The sequence below is a fragment of the Primulina huaijiensis genome, chromosome 2 (assembly GCF_012295235.1).
Source record: "Primulina huaijiensis isolate GDHJ02 chromosome 2, ASM1229523v2, whole genome shotgun sequence".
NCBI lineage: Eukaryota > Viridiplantae > Streptophyta > Magnoliopsida > Lamiales > Gesneriaceae > Primulina > Primulina huaijiensis.
In genome coordinates this window covers 26,197,805-26,211,525 of record NC_133307.1, presented here as the reverse complement: position 1 = coordinate 26,211,525, position 13,721 = coordinate 26,197,805, and the positions used below count along the sequence as shown (strand labels likewise).

Here is a 13,721-nt window from a genome sequence, read left to right as displayed (position 1 = left end):
CCACCATCTTGTCATAATTAATAAGCAGACATTGAAAACAAGGTCATCGAGTTGATTATCTTCATATAAATAGCATGTTTGCTTTGATATTAAAGAGATATTCACACATATATTTGCAACACATATATTCACCAGCAGTATCCTTTCTAAAAAAGCTACATTTCACCTGCTGACTTAATAATCGGAGTGACCACGCCGGACATTTTTCTGACGCCCATTTACGTGGTTACTTTCGTGTTTGAAGGAATAACATCATCTTCTTTAGGAGAAAACCTTTTGCCATGACACATCTCGCTGTGCTCTTATCCCTCATCATTTTCTCAACCAATCCGGTGAAATTGCCCACGCATTTCATACCCAATTTTATCCGGTCTCATCGGGTATGATGATAATACCACTTATATATGTCCCATTAAACAAATTAATTTTCAAATAACTATATCAACCCGATATTGCAAAACAAATTACAAATATATTTAATACAATAAAATTTCTATAAATTAATAATTTCAAGACCAAAAATACATTTAAAAATTTTGAGATTTATTAATTAATTGATTAATTTAAAAATTAATAATTTATTAAGTGTTTTTCAATTTAATTACATATATAACAAATCATTGTATCTCTCACTAATGCCATGCAAGCATTATATTATTTGAATTCACATAAAACACAATTCATTTTATGTATATATATTTATAAAAAAAGTATATATACTCATTTTTTAACAATTAAACAATATTCACTATCAAATAAAATTCACCGTATAATGTGACTACTAGTTACTTTAGAACCAGACAAAAACTTGTGTGAGACGGTCTCACATGAGACCCACTCTTAGAATCAACTGCCTGAAAAGAAGCACTCATATCGATTAATTAGAATTTTTTGTTGCAATTCGAGAACGAACCTTTTATCTCTTCTACCACAACTTAAACAAAAAAAAATTTCTAAAGTATCCAATTTTCCGCTTCAGTAATAAATATTAAATATAAATTCGTATGCTATATATCCTGAAAATTTTTTTAATTAGTTATTAAAAATTGAAATTTATGCAATAAAAATATATTGTCTCTAGCACATTAGGAATTAATTCAGTAAATCGGTTCTATAATTTGGAAAATTAGTTTTATTTTTTTAAAAAAATGGGTTAATTTTTTAAAAATTGAGTTAAACATAATTAATCGAATTATTTTTAAATAAAATTTAAATTTCATAATAAGGCCGTATTTATACATGGTTGGATCGGGGCTTTGGACTTTAATGGCCTGTAAGTACAAAGCCTCCAGTATATTTACTCGAAGCCCTAGCTTATCAGCGCGTCAACAAAATTTTCGAGAGCATCGCAGAACCACCGAAACTGATTTCAGGTTAGGAGGGACCCTAGCCTTGATGGGGAAAAGGAATAGTCTGATGCGATGACATCGCCGTAATCCAACAAGGTACATCCATAATATTCATTGCAGCATTGTCGAAATACTTTTTTCTTTTTTTCCATCAATAGACGATGGGTGTGAAATTGGGTAATATTACTTGTGTCCATTGCTCATTACACCTTTTGATGTCTGTTGCTCAGTGGAGACTTTCCAGTTAATGTCATGGTATGGGGTAGGAAATCCATAGGAAAACTTACGGCGTGTGAATTGTGTGTGTGTTTTTGTTTTTACAATTCGGTTAAGCTCTAATGGGGGAAAAGAGAACTCGGTAAGGTGAGCTACTTCCAGTTCATTTTACAAATAGAAAAGTTTTCCTACTACGACTCATTCGCTTTGATTGAGTCGCTTCTTGAATGGTCTCTGGTTATGCATCTATGGTTGTCGGTGTTGATGTGTTTTATGTTTTACTTCTGGGATTTTCTCTGTTTGATTTGATTTATTTACTTTTTTGTGTCGAAACATTTGTGAAGTTGGAGCAAAGTAGTGAATGTTTGATGCCCTCTTGGATCTTTTCATTTCTAAGGACTACAAGAGTCGATCTGATTTCTAATGTGAATGAAATGAAGTAGAAATGATGTAATGGGTAAGAAATTAATCTTGATTCAATCTCTGATGCAGTGCAGGTGATGATGAATGGGAAAAGCTAAGTATCCAAAAACATGGATCATAAGACATAGTCAATATTAACCGAATTATGATTTAGCTACTACGCACCTCGAGTGCTGAATTGTTTTAATTGGCGATGGAGCAACGCCTCCTATCCAGAAGCCCTAAATCTGCAGTTGTTGCCCTCTCTCTCATAACTAATCCGTTCACCTCCCACCAGACACTGTCATCCCTTCTCGATATCCTAATTCTTAACCTTCAAGACCAAAAGTTTGACCACCCCAACAAAATACTCTCCCTCCTGGCCGTCATTTCCCACCAACGCCCTCAGTTGAGCTCCCGCGTAATCTCTGCCGTCCAGAAATTCTTCTTTGTACCATCTGTGCCCATTCCCTCTTTCCCATGCGCGCTCTCCCTTCTCCTCAACACTGACCATTCTAACACAATCGGGTCGGTCCCCTTTTATGATGAGTCTCTGTTTCTGTCTCTCTGTTTTTGGCCGTGTGTGAAAACTAGGAGGTGGGTCGCTAAAAATGTGGGTGCATTCCTTTGTGTGAGACCGTCGGTGTTGCTAACTGTGCTCCTTGGGATTACTAAGGATCCTTATCCTTGTGTTAGGGAGGCTGCATTGGATGGTCTGGTATCGTTGAGTAATTGTGTTGCTGTTGATGATAAAAGTCTATCTGAATGCTGCTATTTTCGGGCCACTGAGCTTCTGTTTGATGCCCAGAAATCAGTTAGATGTTCGGCTGTTCGTGCGGTATGTTTTCTTCTTATGAGTTATGTTTGGTTTTATGATACATGGTGTTTTATTACCATTTCAAGGTCGAATTTTTCTTTTTGGGTTGGATGTTCGGCTTTTAAGTTATCTTTGTTAGATTCTCATAAAATTATTCATCTACTAGTTGCGACTATGGGCTTGCTTCATGGAGCAAACGAATGGAATCAGGCCTTAAATATGCAAAAAGTTCCTATTGAAGTTTGATCTCGGTAGTAGATCAACAGCTCGGAATCAAAAATTTTTGATCGGTGTTCTTCTGAAACTAGTGTTTGAACTTGAGTTCAGTGGTCAGTTCGATATTATCAAACATCAAATTAAGCTGATTCAAAGTGTACTTTTTAATGCTTCAAAATCATATCTCAAATTATTGTATGCAGTTTAAACAACTGACCTTTTATTTCTATTTAGATTTAGATTTAGATTTTAATTTTTTTTTAAAAAAAACCGGATCAACTTCCAATAATTACCACTAAAATTATAAATAAAAACTTTGTCTATATTTGTAAGTCCCACATTACAAAAACTGAGAAAAACATTTAAGAAAGTATTTCATGAGAATTGTGGCCATTTGAATGTGATGTTTTGGTATCTTGTGATTGCATAAGCTGTCCCTTGACAGATCACATTTTTCATAAAACCATGTAAATTGCAAATCATCACCAGTTAGAGAATGAGAGGGAGTTATTGGGCAGGAATGAGAAATAGTGGGAAAATGGAAAGATTTTATGTGTTGCAGTGCTGAGGTGGGGGAGGGTGATTGATGTGAGAAACGGGAAAGGATTATGGAGTGAATTGGAATTTATGGTTAGTTGTTTTTTATGTGGACCTTATATGATTTCTCTTCTTTTTGTTTTTTTAAATTTTAAATTTACCTCGGGTCAAAACTGTATGACAATGGTACCCTTGCTGCTACTGCCAACCTCCTTCGCCCCGGTCCACTTTCCTTTCTCTAATTCAACCTTAAAACCATCGGGAAAAAACTGAATCTTACCTGAAACAATGAATAAGAGAAGAAAATACTAGAGAACATGCATCTGGGCTCTAATAAAGTGTGTAAGGACAAAGATGTCTACTACGCATGTTAAGCGTGGAAAAAAATTTATTACATGTTTTAGGATTTAGTTATGCGCATGTTGTTTATCAAATCATTTTTAAAATGAGGCTAGTTCTCTAAATTTTCTTTGTAATAATATATTAAAAGTTGTTAAGGTGTTTTGAGCAATAAAATTATCACATTGTATTTATATTTTATTACAAGTATTGGTTTTTTTCAAATATGTTACGGCCAGTGATATATCAAACAAAATACGCTAGGTTGAATCTGGCTCGAAATATATTCAAACCTAGCCAAAGCTGAACCTCAGCTTGAATTTTATTGGCATATCTCGAAAAAACTCACGAACCCACTCCATTCAGTTCTACTATACTTCACTTCTGGGTTACTTTGGGAATCGGTAGAACATATAACATCAGTTAACAATGTATTTTGTTTCAACTTAGTTGAGCACCTGCACTTGAGCTGCTAGTGATGGTTTACACTTTGTACCATTCTGTCTAAGTTCATAGCGGGTCTCCACTGTATCTTATTCTCATCATCAGCCCTTTCATATCTACCATGTGGGTATGAAACTCCCATAAAGAGGACAATTGTTTTTCTTTTTCCTGGATGCTTTTGTTGTTAGCAGACATGAAAGTATCTTTATTTTCCTGCAATCACTGAAGTTTTTTGGCTAACCTAGTACTCGCATTAATATAATATATATTTTTTATTTCTCTCAATTGACGATAGTATTGACATGTTAGCATTACATATGCGAATTGACTTTGACTTCACCTATTAGCTCATCTTTTGTTATTTGATGAACTTAACAGCAAAATTTTTGTTCCTTGATGAACCTTGGCTGTTAAGAATGTTATCATCAAAGACCTGATGAATTATGGGTTGAAAGTCATGACAGAGCATTGTCAGAGGGGTAAAAGGGTCCCTTGTTTGCATTGTAAAAAATGGGGGCATCAAAGATCCATGTTTCAAATTTCTATATTGTTCCATGTTAATTTGGCTGTGATGGCCCATGAATAGCAACAGATAACTTTTCATTTTATTTGTTAAATCATTTTGTTTTATTCGTAGCTCTTCAAAAGATATGCAAATTGCTTCTTTTTGACATGTGTTAATGTATCTTATATATACTGAATTGGTTGCTTATAACTGGTGCTTTATTTATTTGTACAAATAGGTAACTCGCTAGTGATACTTGATCCATTTTTGTGAAAGTTGCTTGAGGTCTTATTGATGGCTGATGGAGTTTTTATATATTTGGTTCAGGTCTGTGAATGGGGGCAGTTGCTCGTGGCATTGAACGAAGAAAAATGTAAAAGGGACTGGTCTGATGCGGTATTTTTACAGGTGCTTTGTTTCTTCATCCTGCTGTAAATTAAAAATGGAGTCTGCTAAGTTATCAGAATGCATAAATATAATCACAATACACATTTCATACGCACAATCACAATTATTGTTGGGAAAGAGTGGGAATGTCAAGTAGGGAGCACAGAGTTTTACAATATTTGGAAGAGATTCAGATAGCTGCTGAACAATCTAAACATCAAATTTAACGGTGGGGATGGTTATGGACTAGATCGATCATATTAAAATTGTCTATACAAGAATTTTCATGTTATAGCTGAATTAAAGTTATTGAATTCAGATTAAAGTCTTTAGCTTCGCTAAGTATTTTCGTTGGAATTTTTTATTTGATACTTAATCCTTACTGTTTTAAACTATTCACTCATAATCTCTAATACACATGCGCACATATATGCATATTCCTTCATGTTTGTCAATATCCACCACTCTCGTTCCGATTTCAAATATTATTAATTGGATTTCAAATATTATTAATTGGTACACACGTACCGTGTCAGATTTGTTTAATGGCAAGAGACATGGACATGAATATACGGGTTTCTGCTTTTGATGCTCTTGGGAAGATACAAATGGTTTCTGAGGATCTTTTGATGCAGAGCTTATCCAGAAAGGCTTTGGAATCTACTAAAGAAAAGAATTATCCTGGCCACTATACTGTTAAACTGCTCAGAATACCAGCATCTGCAGCTGCATTTACTTTTGTTCATGGATTGCAGGATGAATTTCATGAAGTAACATCTCACATGCTTTACAGTTTCATTTAAATGCTGCTATTTTCTGCCTTTACATTTGGAGTATCCACTCTTCTGATATAAGATCATGTCTCTCTTCTCCTTGTCGTACTGGATTCATTAAGAATACATTCCTTAGTATCGTAATTATTAACTGCTTTACCTTTATTAAGGTCAGACGATCAGCCTGTTGTGCATTGCAAATGCTGATGGCCTTTTCATCTGAATTTACTGGTGAAGCTGTTCATGTGTTGATGGATATACTGAACGATGATTCATTGGTTGTACGAATACAAGCTTTAGAGACACTGCATCATATTTCTTTATGTGGCCGACTAAAGGTGGAGGAATCTCACTTGCACATGGTAAAGGCTTGGTTAATCTTCAAAGACATAATTTCAAGTTTGGAAAGAATTTGTCTTTTTCTTCTCGGACATGCATTTTTGTCCTGATTTGTAGACACAAAATGTTCCGGGCTTTCATATTGTGGTCTAATTTCCACGATCAATTTTCCTATTTCAGTTTTAGATCTGATTTATTATTTTATTGTAGTTCTTTGGCAGTTTAATGGATGGCAGCCCTATGATTAGGTCTGCTTCCCGGAAGGCCATCCAATCAATTAAGTTACCAAAGTTGAAGATGTTTAGGTTGTGCATTGATGCCCTAGTGAAGAACTTAGAGCTTTTTCCACTGGTTTGTTCTTTTTAAACTTCGTTCTTCTTCGCTTGATAGTAACATACACTCATTCAATCCACCATTAGGAGAATCTTCTGCTACAGTTTGTTTTCAAAAATATTGTGGATATACGTGATAATTCAATGAAATTCTAATATGAATGACAGGATGAGGCTGATGTATTCTCTGTCCTATATAAAATTGGTCGAATTCATGGAAAATATGTTGCTAGCATCTTCCAGGAGGTTTTTCAAGAGGTAAGTTTAAGTGGAATTATTGTCATATATCTTTATTCTAGCTACTGTCTATCAAATCGGTTACTATATTTTTTGCATGATGTGTTGACAAATGCCTCAGTTGGAGCCTTCTTTTGACGGAAATATGGGGTTTCACAACACAAGGACTGCTGTGTTGTTTGTATTGGCCATTTCAGCTCCAGTATCATTTGACCGAGAGATCTGCAGCATTCCCCCACAAGTTTTTTCTTATGCTGTCACTATGTTAGGCAGAATATCCAGTAGTCTTGTTGATCTGTTCGACCAGAATACCCTTTTGAACTATTTGTCTCATTGCAGCAAATTCACTGCTGTGTCTGCTTCTGAGTTTTTCAAGGGAGAATCACTGGACTCTCAAACAAAGAATAGTAACATTCACCTGGGTAAAATGAGTGATTGGATCTTTAATGGATGTTCTGATAACTTGATTGGATTGAAGAAATTCACGACTCTGTTCCAACACCATTCGAATTCAGTTGATGAAGCAACAAGCTACACCCAGGTTATATTTCAACAAGTGAGAGATTTGTGGCCAATGATACAGCTAGGATACATGAATGAAGTAATTCGAACATTGAGGTTCTGTACATTCTTTCTGAAATATCTTTTGAGTTTTCTAGTAGTAAACCTTTACTATATTATCATTTACAATTCCCTGTCTCAGTTTCATAATTAAAGGTATTGAACCATGATTATTGTTATGGTTTTGAAAACAGAAAATAAAAGTTTGGAAAATTTCTTTTCTGTTTTTTATTGAGAAAATTTGTGAGGACATATATACAGCTTATAAGATCCAATCTTGGAGCTACTCCAGGAAACTGATGCACTATTTAGCCTAACGAAAAAATAGGAAACTAAACACAGCCTAAACAAGAGAAGTAAACAATTTAAATCAAGTAAGATTTTGACTTGGATTCCACATTCCTTGGCTAGCCCTTTCCGACAATTTTGATATGAATGTTTGCGTATGTTCTCACTTTTCGTTCAAGTTTGCGTTAACTCAGAAATCCAAAAGCTTATTTCACCAATCTGTTATAGGGGAAAATCATTGAACCTAAATATTTATGCTATTTTGTTATTTTTTGTGGTTTTATTTGTATTTTAGTGACAATAGCTCCATTGTGTTTTCCTTTCTACATGAGTAATCGTAGACGCATCAATGGTTTGTTCCAGGAATTGGAAGCACGAGTTAAAAAGGTTGAACAATGACTTCCATCAATCCGCTGCCATCTTGGTTTTTTCCATGAATTATCTACGTGTTATAAAATTATATGGCAAGACTTGGGCACATTACTTGTCTCTGGGAAATCTACAGTTTAATGGAATGGGTATTTTGGAGGCTTTATTGCAGAAAACTGAAAGGAGACTTGAAGAAATCCTATGTAGATTCTTAGGACTGAGCAGAGAGGAAGAATTTCATATCCTGGAGCTAACACTTGTGACTTATACATTGAGATTGTCTTCAGGTGCTACCTGCTGTTTCAATGCTTGTATGAATGAGCTAAAATGTGTAATTTCTCGTGTAGAGCGACTTCAGAGAGAAAGATCAATTGAGCTGTCTGATTTTATCATTGAGCTTCAGAATGCGTTGTGTGAAATTGACAACTCCGAAGATGATGCTACTGACAGATTATATCTGTTTCAGAAGTCTCTTTACCTTTTTTCTCCGAAGCATATTGTGTTATCTGGAGAAATCAAATACATGTCAGCTGATGTGAATATATTTGACAATAGTTTTGAAAATCCTATACCCTTTGTTACTGGACTACCTGTTGGTGTATCATTAGAAATCACTCTGTACAACATTTCCAGTGAAGCTAGATTGTGGCTTACGATTGCTCTAACAGAGAAATCAACTCAGTTTATTTTCCTCAATTTTCATGAATTTGAAGGTTGCAATGAAGTGAGGAAATTTCCATTTGTGGCACCATTTTATAGGACTCCCAAGGTGAAATACTTCTCGATAAAGATTTCTGTTGCTATAGAGTGCCTGTCTAAGGTTCAGCGATTGAGGCATAAGAATGGACCGAAACATGAGCTTATTCAACTTTGCGAAGAAAAAGAAGTCCATCTATCCTTGGCCCGATGAATAAGCACTATGTTGTATGTTGCTTGGGTGGACAAGAGCAGCAATGAGTGAATCTGCATTCTGATGTCTTGACGTGAACAGGCTCTTGAAGACTGAACATTTTTTGTGACGAAAGGTTGTAACACTCTATAAATTATTTATTTACTGGTTTGGAAATCATGTAATCACTTCAGAAACGAGCTTTCAAATGGACTGCCAGGATATTCTAGGTGATTCTACATCCATGTTTGAACAAGTACATAAAAAATTCCTTCTGGCTTTAGAGAATCACCTACATTTTGAAGGTTCTTCCTCGAATCAGATCTGCCTACATCTGTAAATCTATCAAAAATTTTGATAGTATCCTGTTAATCATCTGGTTGACCTATCTGCATATTTGTTATGCAGCATAATATGTAATACTAGCCTATGCGAAGTTGGCTTGCTGATGTAGCTTTTCCAATATTCCTTGGTTTGTTATCGCTAAGGTTAGTGTTATTCATATGCCACGTCGGGTTATTTAGACTCTGCGTTGTCAAAACTTTGAATGTGCATTCTGATAATCTGAATTTTCATGTTGCAGATGATGAAACACCAGCAGCGGCCTGATTACGTTTAGAGCCTATATTCCATTGAAGCCAGGTGCCTACACGCTTGAGTAGTTGAGTTTGATTATTATTTTGCTTAGATTACGCGTTTCTGATCATTCAATTTATAAAACTAAGGTTAGATCATTATTTTATCTTTAGTACTTTTAAATGTGGGAGTGTTGGTGAAAAAGAATACTATAAGTCAAAAGGTGAAGGAAAGAGAAGCATTGCCTGATATTTTCACGGGTTCCAATGCTTGTGGGCTCGAAATTTACGTGATCACTACCTTCAATAATTACCTTTTCCACAAAGCAAAAACAACAGGATATTAGAAAACTACGGAACAAGTGTGCTCCACTAATTACTTTTCCTTTTCCAATATAATCAATCCCCAAAAATTCCCAAAGAGAATAAGATAAATATGAAACACGACTTTGCTGAATGCAAAATGGTTGTTTGCTTATTTGATTTCTCCTTTTCCCTATTTTTATTAAATTTCATTGATTTTCTGTCGCTTGAATGATCTGCAATTTTATTTGTTCTAAACCACGTACAATTCTCATGATATTTTCCTTTTGTTAATTTGATGACCATGGGATCAGACTTGAAAACTAAAGCGACGCTGAAAAGAAGAAAAAAACAGCAATAAATTTCGACAATCCCTTGAGTTTATGCATGTCATCAAAGTGAAACATCAACAAGTAGATCTTTGGTCAGCCATTGTCCATGTATAAAACTAATTAGGATTTTTTCTTGAACATAACCTAGAATCAAATCTAATCGAACCTGATTCTGGTTTATTTTCGAACCATGGTCGGATTTGTCAACAATGTCAATCACGCTTAAACTGCATAAAGCTTAACGTGGAGAAACCGAAAATTGAATTTTTTTCATTTGACCAAAAGCAAAATTCTAATGGAATAATTTATCTATTAATTTCAATTTCAGTTTCCATAGGTCTTACTATTATTGTAGTAAAAAACGTCACATGAGTAGCCGCGGTGGGGGTGGTGGACGGAATGAAAAGATAGAGAGAGCACGATCACGAGCAACGCACAATATAATATTCACTATCAAATTCTTGCAATTACAATTTATTGTTGTCACGCTTCTCCCCTCTCTTAATTGCAAGTATATTGTATTTTTGTGACTTTGATTTTTTTTTAAAAAAACTAACTGGTCGAGGAGGGATAATAATATTGTTGAAGATATATTAAATATACGACTCTTTATTATTGTCAAAAAGGAAAAGAGAATACCTCTAAAAAGAAACAAATCTACCACGGCCATTCCCAAGCTTTCCCGATTGAGGCAAGCAAACCTTTTTGATGATTTCTTATTTCGAAAACAATTTTGACCGACGGAAACGAAATTTTGAAACATTTGAAAATAACGTTAATTAAAGTTATACGGAAGTAAATATGGTTCCGAAATTAATAATTTGGTACTTAATTTAAAATGAAAACGATGAACAAATAATATGGGCAAAATATTATACGTACAATTAGTGTTAGAATTACATTATTATCCATGCTTTTTTTTTCCCAGATTGTATTTAGAATAATCTTGTAATTTCAAATATAATATATAATATGTAACTCTATGACCCAGAATTCCAAAGCTCTGTACCGGCCGGCCAGGCCAGCTCAGTTTTCCTAAAACCGCTTTTTAACATTCAAAACTTCAAACTTCACCCGCGGCTCCAAACTTTAGTAATAATAATCATGTCTACAACTAAACCAAAATNTATATGCTCCAATACGACATTCGATCATTTCTACGTTTTTCTATTTTCTTCTATACCCACTCCCTGACCTTCACTGCACCCTGCAAGTTTTTCTTTGCATTTTGTTTTTCAAAGAAAATGGAGGGTACATCTCCAGTTTCAGTTTCAGCCCAGCAAACCCCGCAGCTTCAAGATAATCAAACTCCAGGATCCTCCCCAAAACCCTTCAAGAAAGGCTTCGTCACTTCACTCATGGAGGCTGCTGCACTACGCACACCTTCTTTCAAAGAAGACACTTACCTCACATCCCACCTTAAAAGCTCCGAGAAAAAGGCACTCCAAGAGCTCAAAGACAGGCTAATGTCTTCCCACGGGCTTGATTCCATGTGGGGTGTCCCTCTGTTAGGCAACGGCGATGAGCGTGGGGATGTTATCCTCCTGAAGTTCCTCCGAGCGAGGGATTTTAAAGTTCATGAATCTCTCACAATGCTGCTGAAGTGCTTGGCTTGGAGGAAGGAATTTGGTGCCGACGTCGTTTTGGAAGAGGATTTGGGATTCAAGGAGCTGGAAGGAGTTGTGGCTTACATGCATGGATATGATAAAGAAGGGCATCCCATTTGTTACAATGCTTATGGGGTTTTCAAGGATAAAGAAATGTACGAGAGGATATTTGGAGACGATGAGAAGCTGAAGAAATTCTTGAGGTGGAGAGTTCAGGTTCTTGAAAGAGGGATTAAGCTTTTGCAATTCAAGCCTGGTGGGATTAATTCTATTATTCAAGTAACTGATCTCAAAGATATGCCAAAGAGAGAGCTTAGAGCGGCTTCTAATCATATTCTTTCGCTGTTCCAAGATAATTACCCTGAAATGGTTGCCAGAAAGGTAAAATATTTGTTAAATTGTTTGTGCTTTAGCAGCACGAAAGTAACTTACTAGTTACCAGACGTTCATATTCTTCTTGAACTGACCCAATTCGTTTTGTTGTGTTGTCAAGTTCTAGTTTTGAGCCTAATATCTTGGTTTTGATCTGTTTTTGTGGGATTTTCTGCGCAGATCTTTATAAATGTGCCATGGTACTTTAGTCTGCTGTATTCAATGTTTAGTCCATTTCTGACTCAACGAACCAAGAGTAAGTTCGTGATATCCAAGGAAGGAAATGTTGCCGAGACCCTTTACAAGTATGTATTGTCGATACAGTCTGCATTTGAACTAATTCTTTTAGCCTAAATTATTTTGCTCTACTAGTATACATTTTTAGAGTTACGAGGGTGCAAATCAACAGTTCAGTTTTGGAATAATTCAGTTTTTTATTTATTCCAAATTTTCAACTTTTTGTCGTATTTTTGTGTATTGTTGAATGCTTACCTTTGCTGTTGCTGTTTCTTGATCAGATTTATCAGACCGGAGGATGTACCGGTACGATACGGTGGACTGAGTCGACCTATTGATGCGCTGAGTGGTTCGTTCAAACCGGCTTCTGAGTTCACTGTTAAAGGAGGGGAGAAAGTGAATATCCAGATTGAAGGCATTGAGGTCTAGTGCATTAAACAACCTTCTCTCAATATGCTAATTAGATGTCATTGCGATGAGTAAATTAAATTAGTTTCTTCTTTAAGAAATCTCAATCATGAATGGCTAATACTGCTTGGATTTTGAAAAGTTTATGTCTTTTAGTGAAAGGGTGTTGGAATCCTTTGAAATGAAGAAAGATTGCACTTTGAAATTGTTCAAGATAGTTTCGGTTCTTGGAAATTGCATCAATTGACTTGTGTAAGTCTGTTCTTGTGTTTGTTGCAAGGCTGGTGCGACAATAACTTGGGACATAGTAGTGGGAGGCTGGGAACTGGATTACAGTGCAGAATTCATACCAAACGCCGAAGGCAGCTATACCATCGTGGTGGAGAAGCAGCGGCGGGTTGTGGCCAATGAGGAGGCGATTCACAATTCGTATGCCACCGAAGAAGCCGGGAAAATGGTTATATCTGTCGATAACACCGCCTCTAGGAAGCGAAAAGTCGCTGCATATCGATATGTCGTCCGAAAAACCAACCCAGTCATGTAGATTAAATCAAGACAAGAGATTTTCAAGTGGTTTTTTTTTCTTTCAATCCCTTTTCGTTTCTCGTTCTGTTGGGATTTCCGCTAATGTTTGTAATGCTTTGGAACAATCTAGTCTCATGGCAATGGTAAATGTAACATCTTTTATTTTTTCGAGAAAAAAAAAAGTAACATGTTATATGTATGCCAATTGTGGGTGATATGTATATTTTAGTTTAAATGGTATTGTGATAACTGAGTGTGGGATGTAATGTACGAATTTTGAATGAATAGGGGAACCGGAGTAACTTTTTGACATGTGAAATTGGTGTAAGTGGGTCAGAAAGAGTAGACTTTTGAAGCATGTT

The 13,721-nt window shown here is 35.6% G+C and overlaps 2 protein-coding genes across 4 annotated transcripts; both read left to right on the top strand.

Annotated features, from left to right (window-relative positions):
* The first annotated feature begins 1,281 nt into the window (after nt 1–1,281).
* On the top strand, nt 1,282–9,911 carry LOC140971055 (protein SIEL). 3 transcript variants are annotated; one of them, XM_073433107.1, is made up of 11 exons: nt 1,282–1,445; nt 2,063–2,805; nt 5,153–5,233; nt 5,749–5,982; nt 6,156–6,347; nt 6,535–6,675; nt 6,825–6,914; nt 7,015–7,511; nt 8,106–9,305; nt 9,409–9,488; nt 9,584–9,911. In XM_073433107.1, exons 2-9 carry the CDS (start codon nt 2,182–2,184, stop codon nt 9,019–9,021), a joined length of 2,775 nt encoding a protein of 924 aa, XP_073289208.1. In that variant the 5' UTR covers nt 1,282–1,445; nt 2,063–2,181; the 3' UTR covers nt 9,022–9,305; nt 9,409–9,488; nt 9,584–9,911. The 3 variants fall into 3 exon arrangements, with proteins under 3 accessions (XP_073289208.1, XP_073289209.1, XP_073289207.1); XM_073433108.1 differs by having other exon boundaries at nt 2,058–2,805; nt 8,106–9,230; XM_073433106.1 differs by having other exon boundaries at nt 2,058–2,805.
* Nucleotides 9,912–11,350: 1,439 nt separating this feature from the next.
* On the top strand, nt 11,351–13,608 carry LOC140971054 (patellin-6-like). The gene is made up of 4 exons (XM_073433105.1): nt 11,351–12,198; nt 12,370–12,494; nt 12,708–12,849; nt 13,115–13,608. The coding sequence occupies exons 1-4, from the start codon at nt 11,455–11,457 to the stop codon at nt 13,376–13,378; spliced, it is 1,275 nt and encodes a 424-aa protein (XP_073289206.1). The 5' UTR covers nt 11,351–11,454; the 3' UTR covers nt 13,379–13,608.
* The last annotated feature ends 113 nt before the right edge of the window (nt 13,609–13,721 follow it).